At 46.5% G+C, this 20,544-nt stretch overlaps 5 protein-coding genes across 5 annotated transcripts; 2 read left to right on the forward strand and 3 right to left on the reverse strand.

Moving 5' to 3' along the window:
- Positions 1-774: 774 nt before the first annotated feature.
- TEX12 (testis expressed 12) lies at positions 775-4,512 on the reverse strand. The gene is made up of 5 exons (XM_032449089.1): positions 4,426-4,512; positions 2,383-2,448; positions 2,098-2,209; positions 1,945-1,996; positions 775-1,518 (listed from the first exon to the last, which is right to left on the reverse strand). The coding sequence occupies exons 2-5, from the start codon at positions 2,440-2,442 to the stop codon at positions 1,374-1,376; spliced, it is 369 nt and encodes a 122-aa protein (XP_032304980.1). The 5' UTR covers positions 2,443-2,448; positions 4,426-4,512; the 3' UTR covers positions 775-1,373.
- Positions 4,009-9,181, forward strand: IL18 (interleukin 18). The gene is given in 8 exon segments (XM_032449087.1): positions 4,009-4,044; positions 4,046-4,206; positions 4,208-4,243; positions 5,412-5,485; positions 6,396-6,401; positions 6,922-7,059; positions 7,434-7,579; positions 7,704-9,181. Coding segments are annotated over 8 exon segments (822 nt in total). The 5' UTR covers positions 4,009-4,023; the 3' UTR covers positions 7,944-9,181.
- Positions 9,182-10,553: 1,372 nt separating this feature from the next.
- On the reverse strand, positions 10,554-12,956 carry SDHD (succinate dehydrogenase complex subunit D). Its single transcript, XM_015883835.2, has 4 exons — positions 12,838-12,956; positions 12,645-12,746; positions 12,307-12,451; positions 10,554-11,233 (listed from the first exon to the last, which is right to left on the reverse strand). Exons 1-4 carry the CDS (start codon positions 12,893-12,895, stop codon positions 11,068-11,070), a joined length of 471 nt encoding a protein of 156 aa, XP_015739321.1. The 5' UTR covers positions 12,896-12,956; the 3' UTR covers positions 10,554-11,067.
- Positions 12,957-13,559: 603 nt separating this feature from the next.
- On the reverse strand, positions 13,560-17,812 carry NKAPD1 (NKAP domain containing 1). Its single transcript, XM_015883832.2, has 5 exons — positions 17,561-17,812; positions 17,132-17,241; positions 15,986-16,141; positions 15,185-15,238; positions 13,560-14,427 (listed from the first exon to the last, which is right to left on the reverse strand). Exons 1-5 carry the CDS (start codon positions 17,627-17,629, stop codon positions 13,905-13,907), a joined length of 912 nt encoding a protein of 303 aa, XP_015739318.1. The 5' UTR covers positions 17,630-17,812; the 3' UTR covers positions 13,560-13,904.
- PIH1D2 (PIH1 domain containing 2) lies at positions 17,571-20,199 on the forward strand. The gene is given in 7 exon segments (XM_015883829.2): positions 17,571-17,664; positions 17,762-17,813; positions 17,815-17,876; positions 17,879-18,196; positions 18,594-18,836; positions 19,336-19,601; positions 19,707-20,199. Coding segments are annotated over 7 exon segments (1,167 nt in total). The 5' UTR covers positions 17,571-17,585; the 3' UTR covers positions 19,854-20,199.
- The last annotated feature ends 345 nt before the right edge of the window (positions 20,200-20,544 follow it).

Genomic DNA, 20,544 nt, shown 5'->3' on the forward strand with positions numbered 1-20,544 from the left:
AACTTACAGTATGTGATCCAATATGACTTTTCCATATCATATTGAAACTTGAGAGTAGAGCAAGAGCTTTGCAACTTGTGTTTATGAGCCATGCAAACTAAATCTAGACAAATTGAATCCAGCTGACCTAAAAAGGCTGTGTGATGCTGCTCTCCTCTTTCAGCTTTGATAAGCTCATATTTTTTCTTAGTTCCTTATATAAGTAACTACAAGAAGATTTTCACACACTTTCTAGATGTCAGTTGTAAATTCTGCTTTTATTCGACTTCATAGATGATTCTACATGCACCAAGTGCAATGTTCTAGACTTAGCTTCCAAAACTTCCTCCCCTTTCTCCTGCTCTTCTATTTGAATAGAAATGACTGGTTAAAAAATGACCAGAGCTCAAAGATTATGCATACTTGTGGTGAGATTTTTGTAAAGTCTTTAGATGCTAAAGATGCAGATAGGCATCTTATGGGATCTTTAAAAATTCCTAAGCATCTAAGGCGCTTACATGCGTAGGCACTTTGAAAATCCTACTAAATACGCAATTGCATCTTTAGGTGCCTTGGAAAATCTCTTCACAGATGTCAAGTTTCAGAGTAACAGTGTGAGAGGTGGCACGTTCAGTTGTGGCCTTTCATAGGTAAAAGGGTGAAAGGAGGATTAAGTCTGAAAATATTTCAAGAGCATGGGAAGGAAGGGATAGGTTGAAAAAACTCCATAATCATCCTTAAATAAACTAGATTTAAACAGTAAAAAAAAATTAAAAAGATCAGAAGAATTCTAGATAGTATTAATATCATCTTTTATTTACTGATACTACCAGAAAAGTTTTGACAATGCATTTTTATATGAAAATGCTCCTCATTTCATTTGAAAAGCTGAAGATGCATCAAAATACGTATTTAAATTAAGACTTAACCCCTTGTTATACACTTCCAAAGTAATGCTCCTAATAGAACTCTCCTGTTTCTAAGCTTCTCTTTTCAGTCATGTTCAATTATGTTCTGAGACAACAATGAAAGTGAGATTCAAGGTACATTCTATTAGAATTTGGGTACCAAAAGTTAATGTTCTTGGGATGGAAGGATGGGGGCAGTCTAAACAATGGGTCAGCAACTAAGAAATGCCGTTCTAATCTGTAGCATCCCTTTAAGTCGTTGTGGGATTCAAAGTAAATATTTAGTGTCTTTTGTACTACTGCTACTCTTTATAGTGCATATACTTATTGAAAAAAAATAAGATGCTGAAGTTGATGAATGTTTCCTGAACTGCTAGAAATATTTACAGAAGATACATTTGAAGCATTCATCACATCCACCATCATTTATAAACTTTGTGTGTCAAAGCTTATTACAACAATGAGCATTTCCACAGTGTAACAGATTTAGCTTTGCAGAGTGTTTGCAATCACAGCAAATCTCTGCTTCAGACTCTCTTTCTTCTGCTTTAAGTGGTTTTCTAGGGTTCTTGCTTCCTTCAAGATTCCATCAAGCTCTTGCACATACGATGCATCCATTTCTGCTCTCTCACTTCATTGGGAAAATAAAAAGAAAACATATAAGTGAAAGTTAAATTCAAGACTAAGGTCAATGATTTCCTCACTACTTAGATCTGCTTTTGTTTTACTTAAAAATGGAGTCTATCAATACTCAAATGCTGTTGTTACTGTATTGTTACAGAGAACATTGTTTTTATTCCATAATCTACAGTTTATAATTTTTAACAGAAAAAATAATAACAAAAAATTAACTGCAGCCAGACTCATCCATCACAGCAAGAAGAGCTGCCCAGAGAGGCTGTGCTCCATTCCTCAAGGTGTTCAGGTCCAGGTTGGATGTGTCCTGGGCAGCCTGGTCTAGTACCAGATCTGGTGGATCCTTGGGGTCCCTTCCAACCCAAGCGATTCTGTGATTCTATGACTCTACAGATGTGCAAATGAGACCACAGTAACTTGCCTTAAGATGTGGGCATACTTTGCCAATAAGTTCTTGATTTCTTTATTCATCTCTGTTAAAAGAAAAAGTGACTTCATTTAAACAGCGGAACAAATCCACCTCAGCATCCAATTAGTGCACTCAGCAGTGGCTCCAGGTGTATGTGTACATCACCATTTAACAGCTGCTCCAGGGGCTCCGGCTTGTACAGGGACTGCAAACCATCTGACAGCACCGGGTCTGCTGCATCAGAGGAGGGCAGCTGAGGGCCTTCTGTATCATCAGCCTGATAACACAAGAAAACTGTGTATATAAATACACACACACACATAGACGCACGCACACAAACAGGTTCTACAGCTTGAAACAAGCTCAGCACCAGAATTTACTTCAAGAGTGCAACAAACATCTGAAGTTGCTTCCAAACAGAGCACAGGTGCTGCTGAGGCCTCTCCTCACCTCCAGCTCTTTCTTGCGTTTACCTCTGCCTTCATCGGGTTTTTGTGCACTGCTCGCCATCGTTACCTGTGTAACAGACAGACAGAATCAAGCACAACACCGGCTGCTGTGTGTGGAGATGGGCGCCCCGCAGCGCCGCTCCCTCCGCTCCCTCAGGCGGCTCTCGGCTTTCCCGCCCTTGGAGGCCCTAATGGCGGCCGGGCGAGCAGCGGGCGCTGCCCTGGGGCGGCTGTTGGGACAGAGTCGGAATAGCGGGGAGGGGGATTTTTCGCATCTTTCGCTTCTGGTTTTAAGGGAAGAAAGACGAGCGCTGCCCGGAGGTGCTCTGAGAGCCAGAGCTGGCGGCAAGAAATGAAACTGCTGCTAGAAGAACTGAGTGCTTCCTCAAAGCGGAGGCGCCGCTCAGCTGCTGCCGGGGCTGCCTCAGTGATGAGGAACCACATCTAGACAGATATCAGAATTAAATGTTAATTAAATTATCACATGCTCATATGTTTTCATGAGCAGACACCTAAATTAAAATAAATGAAGTACCTGAGAGCCTTTTGTGATTCTGAATGTGATCGTTGATGGAAAGAATGCGGATGGGAAAGAAGAGCATCTAAGCCGTCCCCTCACGAGCAGCTCCGGTTCCTTTGGAACCTGAGATGTTAAAGTGTCAGGAGAAATGTCAGCTCAGAACTGACATCAGAGCTACTTGTTACCAGCCAGACCTTGGTCCTTAAACACACGAGTGTGTAAAGGCAGAAAGAACTCTGGAACCCAGTGACATCTTTATGGTCTCAAAGGTTGACATGAACGACCAGTAATAATAATAACCAATAACCAATGACTTCCTACACACGCTGCAGGCTGGAAGTGACGGGGCTGCACAAACTTTGGGACTGAGTATAATACTGCCATCAAATGTTTGCATGGGCCTAAAAAAATAATCGAGAGTGAAGGAAAAAGCACATTAATGTTATCTTGAATGGGAAGAAAAATTATGCAGGGGTAGAAACAAAAAGCGGAAGCTTTCTGTTTCCATTGGAAAACTATCGTAGTTTATAACTTCTGGAAGGAAGCTAAGGGCTATTGGGACAATGCTGAGGAACTAGAGAACAGGGCAGGAGTCACTTATGTTTTTATTGACTGATCTGTAGATATCACTGCAGGAAACCGCCATTTCTTTTTGTTTATTTTAGAATTACTGTTTTAGAGGAGAGACTGAAAGAAGCTGCTTTGTCCTCAAAATCAGATTCCTCGTTTTCAGGTGTGAGCCTTAAGGGCACACCTGGCTTCCCCCACCACCCCAAAGCAATAGGTATGGGGTAGGGAGAATGTCTCAGCTTTGGTCTTGGTTTGCTTTAGGGCTTCTTCTTTTTCTCCCACAGATCTGGGAGCAAACCATTATTTCTCCAAGGCTGCAGAACTCTGGTCACTTACGCATTACCAAGTTCATTTTCCTGTGCCGAAGCTTGGAGCAGAACAGCTGCAAGGGATGGGGGCACCAGGGAACGGACTGCAGTGTGTCGGTGTGCAAACGATGTGCGCTGACATCTGAGTGAGATAACGGGAGTCAAAACAAAACAGTTCCCTTTCTAACCTCACATTTACATGATTGGGTTTGTCCACCGAGGAGGAGGAAGTGCCACCGAATAAATGCAGACGTACACAGACAGCAGCGGGAATGAGCACTGCATTCTACCCACCGCTGCTGTTCCCGGACGCTGATGCAACCAGCCTGAAGTCCCCCACCCTCGGCCGCTCCTCCCGGGGCTGTGCCGTGCAGGCGGAGGCTCCGAGCGCCGCTCCCGGCACCCGCCCGGCTCCGCGCCGCCTCCCGCCCGCCTTCACCGCGCCGCAGCCGCCGAGGAGCCCGGTAGGATCGCGCTCGGCTGGAGCCCGTCGGGGGCAGCGGGCGGCCGGGCGGCGGGTGCCCCGGGGCCGGGAGCGCGGCGAGCCGGGCGGGACGTGCCGCGTGGGCGGCGGCTCTCCCTGCGCGCTGCCTGTATGGGCACGTCGGGCCGGGCAGCGCCCAGCCCCGCTCCTCGCTGCCCCTACCGTCCCGCTGCCACCGCGTCCTGCGCTGCCCTCCTGTGGCCGCTGACCCCGCTGCCCCGGCTCCGCTCTGCAGGCCGCCCCCCTCCTCCCTTTATCCCCTCACAGCGGGACAGATTGCTGGGTCGCGTTATGTTTGCTATGGGCTTTACCCACTAAAGCGATAGCCGCCTTTTCCTTTAATGCTTTATCACTAAATCTGTCGTGTGCTTTTGTCACTAAATCTGTTGCGTGCTTTATCCTTTGATTTAGAACAAACGAAAAGTCCTCGGTTTCTTGCACTGCTGCGAATGAGGCGTGCTCTGCTGGGGGTTATTTCCTTGCAGCCCTGGGCTGTGAGCCGCACGCCTGTCCCGCAGCCAGCAGCTGGGACCCGAGACCGCGCAGGAAGGAGAAACGCTGCCATTCAGTGTACTCCTAACACTGCTTGCCCAAATGGATGAGGAAATCGCTGTGATTCCGCTGGCTACACTGCCAGGCAGAAAGAATGCCTGTCCTCCCCTGCTGTGCTCTAACTTCCTTTATTCTTATTCTCTCTTTCCTTTACGGGCGGCAAATGCTGTTTGAATTTAGAAGAGGATACACTCATCAGGTTGTTTTTCTTTTTTGATAAATACATTTTAGTGTTTTCTTACAGTTCTTGTTTCCCACTGCAGCCATCCCAACAGCCAGGTCCTTGTCAGGACAAATTTCTCCTTATCACTTCTAGTTTGTCATTTTTTCCCTGGTCTGTTGCAACAATTCAAGTCATCACATAAGCCAATGAAAAGTATTATAAAATAACAGAATTAGAAGGATGCTCTATATAATTGTAATGATAAAAAGGAACAGAAAAAGGGATCCATTTTCCTTTACATACAAACAGTTCTTCAACGTATAGTGAAACATGCTGGCCCTAGCACTGTACTGTGCACTAGGAGAGAACTAACCCTTAGATCACAAAGAAGCCTGGCTCTTAGCTCCGAATCCTCTTGGTGTGTTTCTGGCAGTGTGAAGATGAGCTGTGAAGAAATTGCTGTGTGTGCAGTACTGCTTAGAGAAAACCTCTGCCTCTATTTTGAAGGTAATTATTAACCACGGCTGAAAGACACGCGATATTTCTGATAACTGCATAGAAGATGAAAAGCTGCCATGGAATTGAGTCCTTTCCTTAAGCAGGCATCCCTGGGTTTGTGGAATCCCTTCTTAAACTCCCACACCACCAGAACAACCCTCAGAGCAATTACTGTCCCCACACACTTATAGAACCATTGTTCTTAGATTATGCAGCCAGGCTGTTCAATGCAAATAACATCTGTGTTTGAGGCAGCTGTCCCAGTGTGGCAACAGGTCAGTACCATATTGATGCTGAACACCTTGAGCTTTTACTAACTTCCTCTGTTCCAATATTGATGAAGCCCAAATTCTTTATTGCTCTGATTTCACGTAATTTTCCCCTAAGCTTCAGTTTGAAATTCTGTCAGCAAATTACTTGTCAGTGAAATTGTTACTGTACAGTATTCCGGTAAAGAATCCTCTGAAGGGTTGGAACACTGTGGGGTGGAGCTGGGATAAATGGCTACCTGCCAATCTGACCTTAGGAAATGCTATCTTCTTTAGAAGTGATTTTAAATTGTTTGTAATTTGCTCACTTGGAACAAAGGTGCTGATGGAAGCATAATTTTGCATGCCATTCATCACCTGGTTACAGGTCTAAACTGAATTGAGCTGCTCACCCCATAATATTTTGCATGCCTCTTGGTTTGGTGATAACTCCAGTTCTCAAAAGATGTGGCTTCAATGTTGAGCTCGTTGTGCTCACAGATGAAATGCTCTGTAGTGAGAAAAGCTCTGCTTGGTGTGTTACTGGAGGTGCGTGGCTGGCTGGCTGGTTTTCAGTCTTGCAATACAGAACTGTTTAGAAATGGGTTTCTTTTTGTGGGGCAGATATTAATGATGTATTTTTTCCCCCTCATTGCCCGCTTGGGACCAAGATGATGGTAAGCTGAAAGCTCATCATTTATTACTTCATTATCACTTTTATATAAATTAACCTGCTAACATGTACTAACCCACAAAAGCTTTGTGTGCCTTAGAGAACGTATTTTCCAAATGATTAATGGACATACTAAAAATAGTTACAGATCACCTCCTTCTGAAATGCTTTATTTCCTACAAAGGTACAGGACAGGGGCTTCCCTAAAACAAGGAGCTTTTTGTGCAACTGTAATTGTTGGGCAGAAGAGAGCACTGCTGCCTCTGTATTACCATTAACAGATTTTGTAGCTTCTCTTGCTCGTATTCTGAGAGACTTCTGTCTTGCCTGGGCTGCTACAAGCCAGGGGTGGGAAGAGTGATGGCCTCTGCTGTTTGAGATTGCTGTTCAGTCAACTTGTTACACTATCTTTAATCGCAAAATTAAGCCTGCAGTGATCTGCAAAGATCTGAGCAGATCAAAAGCAGTGGTTTTGTTTTTGTTTTTAATTATTGTTTGTTCCCCTTTGCTTAATATTTCTGCAGAACTGGAATGTGATGCCTTTTGTAAGGAAAAAACTATCAAACGATTCTTTCGAAACGTCAATAGCCAGTTGCTTGTGGTTCGTCCAGATTTAAACGTGGCAGCTTTTGAAGATGTAACAGATCAGGAGGTGAAATCTGGTATGCTGCTTTTCGTATCTACACCATAAGCACTGTCCCATTTCTTTATTCTAGATGTGCTTATGTTCTTTGTAATCACCGAGTTGAAATAACAGTACAAAGAATTAAGAAAAGAGGTTTAAGCCGACTGTAATCCGCACTAAATGCTTGTACTTCTAGCAGCAGAACTTACTAGGAATTTTTGGTTTTGTTTCTTCTTTGTGAGTGCCTCAACTATTCATTTAGAACTGTATGTATAGAACACACATAAACGACTTAGCACATGCATCTGGGAATCAGGCTACATATCCAGTTCTCACTTTATGCATGAACACAAAAAGACTGGAACAGCTCTCTTCTGAGCAAGCTATTAATAATAACCAACTCATGTTTAGGCAGCGGAATGTACTTCAACATTCACTGTTACAAAACCACCGCGCCTTCAGCAGGGATGCCTGTTGCATTCAGCGTCCAGGTAGAAGATAAGAGTTACTACATGTGTTGTGAGAAAGAGCATGGGAAAATGGTTGTTCGATTTAGGGTAAGTATTTGCTTTCAAAACCCCGTGTATATTGAACCAGGAGGGAAAACTGAGAATGCAAACGTGAGCTGATAGAGAACTGCTCAAATCTTGTCCTGAGACTAACCCGTCCTTTTTTCCACAGGAAGGAGAAGTTCCCAAAGACATTCCTGGTGAAAGTAACATCATATTTTTCAAAAAGACATTTACATCTTGCAGCTCCAGGGCTTTTAAGTTCGAATATTCACTTGAACAAGGGATGTTCTTGGCCTTTGAGGAAGAAGACTCCTTAAGAAAACTAATTTTAAAGAAACTGCCAAGAGAAGATGAAGTTGATGAAACCACAAAGTTTGTAACAAGTCATAATGAAAGGTACAACCTATGATATATTTCTACACTCTTAAAACATAATTTGGCTTTTTACAAAAGAAGTCTAATTCATTCAAAATCCAAAGGAAAACAATTGTATATTTAATATATTTCCATATAGCCAGCTACAGTAAGACAGTTCAAAAATGAGCATCTCCAAATGCAAAACAAATGCAAGTTCTTGGGGAAAAGCAGCAGAAGAATGTTTTCTAGCAAATGACAGCAAGAAGAACTACAGATTGAATAAACAAGAACACACGTGTGTTCACAGACTTGTATAGTCTGATTTCAAACATCTTTAGAGCTTGTTGAACAAACAGTTTTGAAGTAAATTTCTCATACATAGAGAAGAAGTATTGTGAGGATGGAGAGAAAACAGCTGAAAAAAGCAGACCATGAATCTCACCAATAAACACAGCTTTACTTTAAACCCCCCCTCCCCCACTCTTTATTTCTTGTCTTCACCTATTTCAGTTACACAGGGGCACTGGTCCCTTCAAGAGAAGCGGCAACAAGCTTTTACTGGAAACTTAACAGCATCATTTACTAGAGAACTGGTAACTTACCTCAACAATTGGAATTTTAATGATACTGTTTGTCTTCAAGAGAAGCGGCAACACGTTTTTACTGGAAACTTAGCACCATCATTTACTAGAGAACTGGTAACATACCTCAACAATTGGAATTTTAATGATACTGTTTGTCTTCAGAGAAAATGAAGGAAACGTTCAAAGGGGCTTTGAAACTCGAGAGTAAGCTGCAGATGACTATAAAATGAAACAAACATTGGTGCATGGAACAGGCTGTTAATTACAAAGGTAGAAAGGGCTGTGGGGAGGAAGCTATCTTTGTGTATGGTAACACAGGACATGCTGTGCTCGAGCTGTGCACTCTTTCACATTTGGAGCTGAGTAAACAGGAATTCAGCAAAACATGGTACATGTAACACACTGCAAATATTTCCTCTCCAGAGAGTGTATGAATCCTAGCTTCTGTGTATAATAGAGACATCGCTCCTCCTCTCCCAAGCCAACTGCAGGCTGCATTACCTGGACATGGTTTGAAGCTGAGGTCCTGGATCCTCACATTGCCAGGCAGGAGAGGCAATTAGAGGGAGGGTACAATTGTCCTATCTCACACAGGCAGAAGTAATCAGAGAAAAGAGGAAAGCTTCTGTCAAGAAAAGGAAAATTCCTCAAATTTGCAGAAGACAATAAAAGCCTCAATATTTGCTTTGGTATTAAAAAAAAAAAATAAATCTAATTCAGGGGCTTTAAAAATAAAAGCACAGAGGCTGGAGACATGGAAGTGCTGTGATGACCATCAGTTTTCATGCTGTGCTGCTTCACCAACGCAGCTGCTGCAGGAACACTAGGGGCAAGGAAAGCAGTTCTCTGGAATCACATACAGGCACCACTGAATGCACCACGGCTTAGAAAGAATTCGCTGCAGGTGCTTAAATTAAAAAAATGCATTAGCATGTACAGAGCTGTCTTAACTTGCCCGATGAATATTCAAAAAGGGATGAAACAGTTACAGGTGAGTAATTTAGAACAAAAGAAAAGTACATGGAACCAGCAGAATTGGAACACATGCTTCTTGCACAGAAAGCTGTGGCTGTAACCTTCCCATTCTGTCCGCAGTAGCACAGGAAGCTGGTCACAGCACTGCCAGCCTCTCAAACAAGAATACCACATACAGATACAGCCCACATTTGGCCTCAGAAGAGGAAATGTCAATTTCTATTGACAGCTGCTCAGATTCTACAGAGCTACTGAGTCATGAGTCACACTCATGTATCCTCCTCAACATAGTGTTACATCAATACCTACATCAGATCATGTCAGATAGAAACCATCGTCTCAAATCTGGCAGCAAGTTTAGCCAAACTGAAGTGGCAGCTGCACAGTATTTCCTGTGGTTATATGAATGAAGAGAAACAAACAAAAAAAGCCCAATCATTAAAAATATTTTTAAATAAATCAGGAAATCTGCAGAATTCAGCAGCTTACTCATCCTGTCCATTGCCTAATCAAACTGATGGTAACACGACTTTGTGTTCCTCTCGCTATTAATAGAACCACAAAATTACTGAAAGAATGTGGGAACAGCTGCTCCTCACCACTGTGCAGGTCTCAGCACAAAGCTGGAAACAAGAAATGCACTTTTCCCTCTGAAATGATTTCAGATGTAATGACACAGGAAAGAATATCGAGCCTGGAGCCAAACTACGCCATAAAGGTTTATGTTCATTCTCTTTTTGGTCACACAGGAAAATGGGTACCTGTGGTTATTTACAAAATAAAAGGTGCTGCAGATGAACACAGGCTCAGGGGAAACTATGACATCTGTTGGCTATTTACAGCTTCTGAAATTAACCGATGAAGATCTCTATGTCAATTCTTGCTATATTTTTATTATGAACATCGCTCTTATATAAGGTATGTGTTAACTCTTTAGGAATTAAGGACAATGCATATCCATAACAGTATTGCTTGTTTATAATATCTAAATGAATAAAACAAAGCTATAACGGCTTGAATGAGTATTTGAAGTGATTTTAGAAAAATATATAAATACGCAGAGAAAAAGAGCTGTAGTAAAAATCATTGAGAACAACAAGCAATTTCTGCAAATTCTTTATTGCATGGATTAAGAAAAAAGTATTCCCTTTCTACATGAACTCTCAGGGCCCAAAGAGTTACAGGGAGTGTAATACACACAGTTCAGTTGTGACGTCAGAAATAATAGTTCAATTATCACTGAAGTTTGCTTTACAAAACACAAGACAATATTCCAGGAAACCACTCATGGAAGCTGCCTGTACAAGGAAACTACCCTCAGCTGTACTTTATTATTTACGCCACCCCTTCCCATTTGCGGTGCAGCTCACATCAACTCAAAGTGGGACATTACCCACTTTAAATCTACTCCTTTCCTTATTTTTTTTTTCCCACTGTAGCAATAAATCAAAAGAAAGATGGGGACTTATTTCTGAAAGACGAGTTCCGGATTGGCTGCTATATGTACATACTACGGGCCCTTGGTTATTCATTGTTCTCACATTAAGCTTCTTGTTAAAAATATGGTAAAGCAGAGGCAGCAAGGAACAATCATGTTTTCCAGCAACTTGTTGCATCTCAGATGCTCCACAGCATGGCCACAGCCTTGCAGATACCAACATCATAATAGTTGAAGTAGCAGAGGCCAGCGAAGGTAACGGCCGACAGTACGTACAGACCTGTATTGGCCACTTTGATAGGAGTATCTCCATGGACGTAGTCAGTTATCACCTGTCCAAGACCCCTAAAAAACAAGAGAAACAAGCTGAAGTCAAGAAAGAGCTCATGGCAGCATCATGCTGAAGCAGCACTGCTACGAAGGCGCGAATTTTCAGCACCTCATATCAAAATTACCTGGAAGATACCCAGCTCCCACTCAAAGAAGCAGATGCAAGTAAGGAAAAAATATATTAAAATATTCCATACATTCTATTAAAATATATAAACATTGGCTCAGTTTTCTTAATGACAGGGTGGAAAGCGCTGAGTACAGCTCCCCCAAACACAGACGTGACTCAACTAAGCCAAGGGGAGCTAATCTGACTTCAAAGGCCTGAAAAAAACAAACAGAAGGAAACAGACTTTTTGCCTGAACTCTGGGACCAGCCCTTGTCACACTGCGAGAAAGACTCCAAGACACACCTTGAGATAAGAGCAGTTAGGAATTAGCACAGTTTCTATTCCTACATCTGTCCACCTTGAAGTGAACTCTCTGCTACAGAATAAAATCATTCAGCAACAGGAAGAGAGGATGCTTTCAAACTGATGTTGCAATTCTCTTCCCCATATCACAGCTGTTTAACTTCTGCAGTGACAGGTGCCAATGAGATAAAAAAACTAATCAAAAACAGAAGCACTTTCCATTTTTTTCCTAGGATTTTACTGTACCAAGACTCCCAGTTCTGCAACAGATGCCGCCACCAGAGAACACTGAGCTCAGGTTCATTTAGACAGGACTCTGAAACCTTAACAGTGAGAATTTGAGAAACTGGGGTGCAAGGATAGAAAAGATAGAAGAGAAGCAGACGATGTAGCAGTCTGAAAGGCAACTACTCCTCCATTATGATGGTCATTGTCTGTAACACGGCAGTGGAATAAGGGTCAGGAGTACGAACAGCCACCCCTAAGCTGCCAGCTGTGCTAACCGAGGTACAGCCAATCCTGCCAAAGGCTGTGGCAGTCACTAGAGTCTGCCTGCATTTCTTTCCAGCTGTTCTACAATGAGAAACCACCAACTCACAGCCACACCCGGTCCTAAGACTTAGGACACCCCCACTCTCAGACCCCATTCAGTTTTGAGGAACCCGCTGTGCTCACCAATGGCCATGGAGAGTCAGAGCTGCAGCCAAGGAGTAATCCACGGCGGCTCCAGGGTACAGGTATGCAGCAGGGAGCAGCCCCAGCAGGAGGGCACTGACTGCTCGCTCACTGGTCCAGTGCAGGGATGCAGCCTTGGAACCGCCTGCAGGGAGAGCGATTTTCAGTGCAGAGCCACGATCAAGTGCTGCAGCCACACGAACGGGCAGCCCGGCCCAACCCACCTCACGGCATTTTCTCATCCTGACTGCGATGCTTTGAGCTGAGCAAAAACAAAATGCTGCTCCCCGCTCACCCCACACACAGCACGGCAGTTCCGCCCGGTCTCGCGGACGTACCGTGGCCCTGCGGGGCGCCGCCGTGGCTCTGCCGGGCCGGAGCGCTGCGGTCGGCGGCCGCCAACACGGCGGGACGGCGGAGGAGGGATCCGCGGAGCAGAGCTGCGGAGAGAGCGGGGCCGGGTGAGCGCCGGGAGGGGCGGGCGGCAATGCGGGGCTGCAGGGAGGGGCGGCACAGCAGAGCGGCACTCACCCGTCGGGACGCCGCGGGGCCGCGCCAGCCCCGCCCGCAGCAGCACCAGCGCCGCCATCCTGCCCTGCTGCACAAGGGCACCGTGCGCCGGAACCGGAGGTATCGCAAACGCGCTTCCGCTTCCGCGTGGCCACGCGTGTGGGTGTGTGCGCGGCTCAGCGGGGCGGGGCGCGGCGCGGCTCTCGGGGACGGACCCGGCAGCGCCGCCCTGGGCCGCCTCGGGGCTTCATTCCAAACAGCAACAGGAGCGTCAAACGGGGCTTCGATTATTCATCTGGTGAAAACAAGGCCTGGCTGCCACCTGCAGGGACCGCCGTTGCACCCGCTTCCCGTTAATACACCGGGCGGAGCAGAGCCACAACACAGTGCACACTGAGGCGCCTCTGGCACCACATTCAGCGCCCCCAGGAGCTGCCGGCACAGCCCAGCGCTGCCAGGAGCCGGAGAGCCCTGAACCATCACTGGCATCTTCCTCATTACAGAAGGGTCGGCGCATTGTGCTGAAGAACATCCCCACGTGCTCCCCTCGGTGCCCCGCTGACCTGTGCACGATCCACGCACATCGTCTGGAGAGGGGAAAGCAGCGCTACCACGGGGCTGAATGCAGGGACATTTCATTTTGTCAGCAGCTGATGGGCTCCTTGTTGCTCCCTGCTCTTATTGCAAGTTTTGGTCATGACTGGGGTAACTTCCCCCGCAAAAAACAACCAACAAACAACAACTCCAAACTGGTAAAACTTAATTTAAAAAAAAAGAAATGGTGCAAACATGGCTGTGTTCCCTGCAGACAGCATGGAACTATTCGATCATCAACAATCAACCCAGTCATACAAAGAAAACCTGCAGCTGGCAGAAGTAGCCAATGTGCAAGGCAGGTAACTGCTCCCCTGCTTTCCTCAGTATCACAGCAGTGAAAAGCAGGGGGCAGCTACAGCTGGCTGCCAGGGTTCAGCATCTCCCCTGCAGATGGCAGGATGTATAAACCACAGTGCTGAAAGAAAAACACCTGCCTCTGTTCTCTATGGCATTGTCTGAGCCACAGCCCGAGCTCAGCATCTCCCCTGATATCAGTCCTCATCTGAGCTGTCCTCCGACTTCTCATCGGTGGCCACTTTCCAGTTCTTCCTCTTGCTCCTCTTCTCTGCTACCTCACTGTGTCGCTCCGACACCGAGTTGTGACGTTTCTTTCTCTTTTTAGTGAGCTGTTTCTCTTTTTTCTCCTCATGCCCACTGTCCTCAGAGCTGCTGCTGGTTGAGCTGCTTGCAGGGGAAGAGTCACTTTCCTGCTCAGAGGAAGAGGTAGGTTTCCTAGCAGGCACTTTCCTGGTCTTTTTCTTGCGCTTCTGTTTCCCCTTCTGAGTGCTTGAAGTCTCCTCTTCAGAGCATTCGTTCTCCCTGGAAGAATCCGACGATGACCTTCCCTGCTCCTTTTTCTTTTTCTTTCTCTTTTTGTGCGATCTCTTTTTTTGCTTTTTCTTGTGCGATTTCTTTGTTTTTTTCCGTCTGTGCAACTCGTGGGCACTTTGTTTTCTCAGATGAGATTTCTTCTTTCCGTTGACAGCGTTTTGTTTGTCTCCTTCTTGCTGGTCACTGTAAGAACAACGGATGATAAGAAAAAAGCAAACAGGCAGAAAGCAGCCAGGACTTGACTGTCTCTAAGTTTCAAGCAAGCCCATTGATTCAGTTCCATAGTTCAGGGAAGCACACTTAGTAGCTGTATTTTTGTTTCAAGTGCTGGTTAACAGCTTGAGTCCACACCTTATTAGTACCTCCATTTAAGGCATCTGAGCCAGAACCAAGGAGAGCACATACTGAAAGCCACCGATTGATGAAAAAACAATTCATGAAGGGTTATTTCCAATCTGCAAGTCTGACAAACACTGTATTTGATTACTGCTATAGGTGTACCTCAAAATGATTAGTTCTAAGATCTTATTTTAGAGCTAAGTCTCCACTTTCCAGGGTACTGGGAGAGTTGATTCTCTCCAGATAAGGAGCAAACCAGAAAACACTGGTACATTATAATGCAAAGGGGCACCCTGAGCTGATATTTGATTCATCTGATTTGGATTCAGCCAACTGCTATGGCTCTGTTGGCCCAGACAGACCCCCAGCATTCAGAGTAACTCAAGTTAAAGCCAAATGTCTAACTAAGAGATACGATCCTCTCCTGAGACTCAGGCAAGAGGGGAACCACATTAATGGACTACATTTTTTTTCAGTGGCTGCCTGAAACCACGTAGTGCTGCTTTGACGTTAAAAGTAGATTCATAACAAATCTCAGTTTGTCAAATTCCTTGTATAACCTGACAAATCTGGGATACAGCTGTGATCCCGTTGGCCTTACCTGTCTGTATCGAACTCTTCAGGGTACAGCTCCTTATAGCCACTGTGGCCCCATCTGTAAGAAAGCAGAATGAGCATTAGTTTAGACAAGAGAGACATCAGAACCTTCCCAGTAACAAGAAGAAAATAAAAGGAAAACCAACTGATTTGGTTAGTACTGTTTAAAGGCACTTTCTGTTTTTAAGCTTTTTCCTACTTCTAATTACAGCAATAATACAACTCATCTTTATTTAAAATAACCCAGGGAGCACTATAGTGCATCTTTAAACGTTTCCTTGGACAAAGTAATAAATACTAAACTCAGATGGAAAATGTAGGGCTGAGCTTTTGTTGCTTACTGTGACTTAAGATTTCTATCAATAAATACAAATGTGGTAAATTCAAACCAGGCGCTCTGTGTGACACAGCAAAGCCTGTGATCTTACTGACTGAATGAGATCAAACAAACTACTTCCTAGTAAATTTTCAGTACAGTACTCCAGAATACAAAGGGGAATGGTTTTAAACTGAGATAAAAGAGATTTAGGTTGGATATCAGGAGGAAGTTTTTCACCCAGAGGGTGGTGACGCACTGGAACAGGTTGCCCAAGGAGGCTGTGGATGCCCCATCTCTGTAGGCATTCAAGGCCAGGCTGGATGTGGCTCTGGGCAGCCTGGGCTGCTGGTTGGTGACCCTGCACACAGCAGGGGGTTGAAATGAGATGACCATAATGGTCCTTTTCAACCCAGGCCATTCTATGACTCTGACTCTACAAAAGATAATTACAGTTATGGCCACAGAATATTAATGCCCTCCACAGACCTGTCTGGCATGTTGGCTTCACATTCGTAGATCTTTTTATTCCACGACCGCATTCTAAAAAGATCATCTTCCACTGGGTCAAGAAAATGGGAGTTCTTTGTTTTCCAGTCAGCCCTGTGACCCTCCTCATCAAAGCCATCACTGCGCATCCGGCTGCTGCAGAAAGAGAACAGTTGTCCTTCAGCTGTCAGTTCTGATGGAGAAACTTTCTGATCAAGGGGTTAGTCCAGCGAGGCGAGCAACATTCCAGCAAGTCTCGGGTGTCCATCTATGCAAGAAGATCAACTATCATTTGAACAGACAGTCATCGTTAGAGCTCTTACAAGAACCAGGTCAGTAACTAACACCGGTTTTCACATTTATTACTGCCTACTGCACACAGTAAATTCTTGGCATGCAGGGATGCTCAAGGCAGGGAACTAGAAGGGGTCACCTCACCTATCACAAGAAACAGCTCCCTCTGCAGGAGACTGACAATCTGCAGTGAGACACAGCTGTTAGAAACACAAAAGATGGGGAACTCAGGGAGCAGAACTGAGCTCACCTAAATTGCAGTTTGATCAGCACCAGACTTTGGAAGATTACAAAGATGGCCTGGAGCATCTCCAATATGAGGAAAGGCTGAGAGCCCCTGGGGAAGAGAGAGCTGAGAGCGCATCTCAACACTGTTCATAACTACCTGCAGTGTGGGAGTTGAGTTGACAGGAGCAGACTGTCTTTGGTGGCGTGCAGCAATGGAACAAAGGGCAACAGGCAGAAAGTGCAACACAGAAGGATCCATATGAGCACAAGGAAGAACTTATTTACTATCTGAGTGATGGAACAGGCTGCGCAGAGAGGAGAGATGGTGGGGTCTCCTCTGGAGATATTCAGGAACCTTCTGGATGCCCATCTGTGTGCCCTGCCATAGGGAGCTGCTTGGGCAGGTGCTGGACTCAGTGAGGTTCTGTCCAACCCCTGCAGTTCTGTGGTTCTTTGATGCAACGTCAGATATAAACCCTACTCTGAACACTTGCACGTGAAAATATAATTATATTATACAACCACTATGGTCTCCATGCAGTACTAAGAATCAGCAATCACAATCACAAAGCGCTCTTTGCTGTGGTAAAGGAGCTGAGCCACGTCCCGCGGTGCGGAGCCCACCTGGAGGTGTCTGACATCGTCCTGCTCCGCTGCCGCCAGCACGTCTGCTCCATCTGCTCTGCCTGCTTCTCCCACTCGCGGATCTTCCACATCTCCGTCTCCTCCTGGATCTGAAAGTAGCGAGAAGGGAACGGGCGTCACGGGAGGGAACGGCGGCACGGGAGGGAACAGCGGCACGAGAGGGAACAGCGGCACGGCGCGGTACGACAGGGAACGAGCGAGTGAACGAATGAGCCCCTGCCCCGCACCGCGAGCCTGGGGTCACGAGTGTGAGCTCAGTGTGAGCTGAGCGGCTCCGAGCGGCCGAGATGCGGACGGACGGATCCCGCCTTCCCACGGCCTGAACCCGAACCCGAACCTGCCGGTACCGCCGGCACCATCCCCGAGCGCTCAGCACCAACACAGCGACCGGGCCGGGCCGGGCCGTACCTTGTTGTGCGCGCCCGTGTGGCGGATGACGTTCCGCAGCAGCACCTTCCCCACCGGCACCCGCGACATCGTCCCGCCCTCAGCGCGGAGCTCGGCGGAACGGAACGGAACCGCACGGAACCGCACGGAACGGAACGGAACGGAACCGAACCGAACCGAACCGAACCGAACCGAACCGAACCGAACCGCGCTTCTGCTGCTACCGCCGCCCGTCCCGCTCCCGGCTCCCGACCGGAAGTTCCGCAGCCCGGCACCCCGAGGGGCAGGCCGGGACCGGAAGAAGGAAGGCACTTCCGGTTGCCGTTGCCGCGCGACGGGACGCGATGTCGGACGCGGTGTCGGCGCTGTGGGCGCTGCTGGACGAGATGGCGGAGCAGCGGCCGCAGCTTTACCGCCAACTGCAGCGGGAGCAGCGGCACCACGCGCAGCGCTACTGCGGCCGCCCCGAGCCCCGGCTGTGCCTGCGGGCTCTGCCCGTCCCTGCGGAGCGGCTCCCGGCCTCGTGCCCGGCTCGGGGCGCTGCCCGCGGGCCGCTCTTCGTCAACGTGTGCGGCTGGAGCCGGGTACCGCGCCCCGCGGAGCCCCAGGGCCGCATCCCCGTCATCGCGGGGCCGATGGAGGCGGCGGGAGGGGACGGTGCGTGCGGGGCTGCGGGCGGGGGGGGCTCAGCGCCATAAAAACCCGACGTGATGGCGGCCGGGTCCTGCGCGGGACACGCGCTGTGTATGTGCGGGTGCTGAGCGCAGCCCCTGCACCGCACACACCCGCACACGGGGAGCGGCTCCGCCTGGAGGCCACGAACCCCATTCATTGCTTTCAAGTGTTATAGAGGGAACCGCGGAACGGCTTGAGTTGGACGGGACCTCAGAGCCCACCCAGTGCCACCCCCGGCCATGGGCAGGGCTGCCCCCACCAGCTCAGGCTGCCCAGGGCCCCATCACACCTGGCCTTGAGTGCCTGCAGGGATGGGGACTGTAGACACAGCAGAATGTGGTGCCAAAGCAGCAGTTCTGACACAGCCCATTTTCTGCAGACTCTTACAGCGTTATAGATATCGCGTATAACCCAGATGTTCTGCGGAGGAGAGAAGAAAACCCAGAAGCAATGGGACATTTGATCCATTTAACGCTTAAATTCATAGAGGATCAATGCAACCTTATTCTTTCACATTCATACGAGATTGAGTCTTTCAAGCTGAAAGGAAGCCCTGACAGAATGTGGCAACGACTGAAAAGCAGGCAGCCACCACCACCCCTGGGTCAGGATACACTAAAAGGTATGTGGGAAGCTGCTTCTGCTGTCTTAAAGGACCCAACTTCTACAGCATCCCTGACCCTCACCTCTCTGACCCCACTTCTTAAGCTTAAACTTCTACAATTAAATTCAGAGTAAGAGGGCAGCGTTCATAGCAGACTGCTGCCTGTTTGTATTTATCTGTGTTGCTTGACTCTATTTTCCTTTATTTTAGGCTTAAGAAACTAGTGACACTGAAGGAGTAAATTCCCTTTTCCTGTAGTCACTAGACATGGGAACTCTGCCAGGGTCTGATCCTTTGTGGTGCCAAGTTTCTTTTCCTCTAGAGTAGATGTTGCTGCTCTGAAAACAGCAACTTTTAACAGCTGGGCAATGATGGCAAGTCATGAGGGAAGAAGCAGCAGCAGTCTGCTTGACTGAAGTGCTAATTGCAGAGCTAAGATCTGTGTGATGCATTTGCCAAGCAGGTAACATTCCAGTTCTTAGCAGCTGACATGTAAAAGCTTTACTTCTCTTCAAAGAACTGACACTCGATCAGCTGCTGCACAGCATAGAAGCTGAGGACCACAGCGCTGCTCCTGTCCTGCTGAAGGAAGGAAGCACCACACAGTCTAAAGTGCAACTGATAGAGGAAATCAGCAGCACAGAAGTGCTGGAGGAGCTGAGCACCCCTGCCTATGAGATGAGCACTGTGAGGGATGCAAATAACAAGCCTGTAAGAATTGAACTGAAAGTTGAGTTGCCTGAGGTTAGCTCTGTTTCTGAGTGTGATCTAGGAATTTCCAAGGTAAGAAAAAAGAATAACTTTGCCTTTTCTGTCTGCATCACATTCTTAGCAATACTTGTTGCTAATTCACTGTTAAGTAGTTAATCACTTATTTTCTTGTTTTAGGATGACGTGATCATTGATGTCCCTGAAAAATACAAATTACAGCTTGATCTGCCAGAATTAGTGGATGAAGAAACAACAACAGCGGTATTTAATAAAGGAAAAGGGGTGTTGTTCATCACAATGCCTGTTGCCAAGGCTGGGCAATAAAGGCTGCGTTGTTTAGTTTGTGTTCTCAGACGACAGAATTAAACAACAGCCCAGAATGAGAATCCTGACTCCTGGTTGGCAATGAGTCAATGGACCTTCTCATCTTCAGAGGTGAATATCTCAAAGGAAAGGAAGTCAGGAGGAATACTGGCCCACTGAGCTTTGGAAAACATAAGATTGTAAATACTCGAGAAATAACTGAATACATTAACAGTTCTTAATGCACACATGCACAGTTGTACGTAAATGCATACATACAGTTACTACATCATTAATATACAGCAGTTACAGGTTGGTTTTTTTTTTGTTATTGTTGCTAAATAAATTATTTTGCTTACTGGATTGAGATGTGGTTAGAGCAATTCTCGCATGTACTTGATGCTGCAGTAACCAGGAGAGGCATCGGACACGGTTCTACAAGTCCTGCGTGTCCTGTTTGCTCACAGACAATCTGTGCTGACCTTCACTTTGTAGTTCTATCACTAACTACACCTGACCTCACCTCTTATGAGGTTAGAAACTTGTGAACGAGACCAACAAACAGCAGACTTGTGCTCCTCAAAGCATCATAGGAATTGAAGTGCCAGGATACAAAGAAATTCAAACATTACTAAGGACAATTAGGGGAAAACAGAAGGGAGCTTAGTGCCCATGACAAATTCGCACATCACGTTATTGTAGTGATGATTGT

This window comes from Coturnix japonica, chromosome 24 (assembly GCF_001577835.2).
Source record: "Coturnix japonica isolate 7356 chromosome 24, Coturnix japonica 2.1, whole genome shotgun sequence".
In the NCBI taxonomy this organism is placed as follows: Eukaryota; Metazoa; Chordata; class Aves; order Galliformes; family Phasianidae; genus Coturnix; species Coturnix japonica.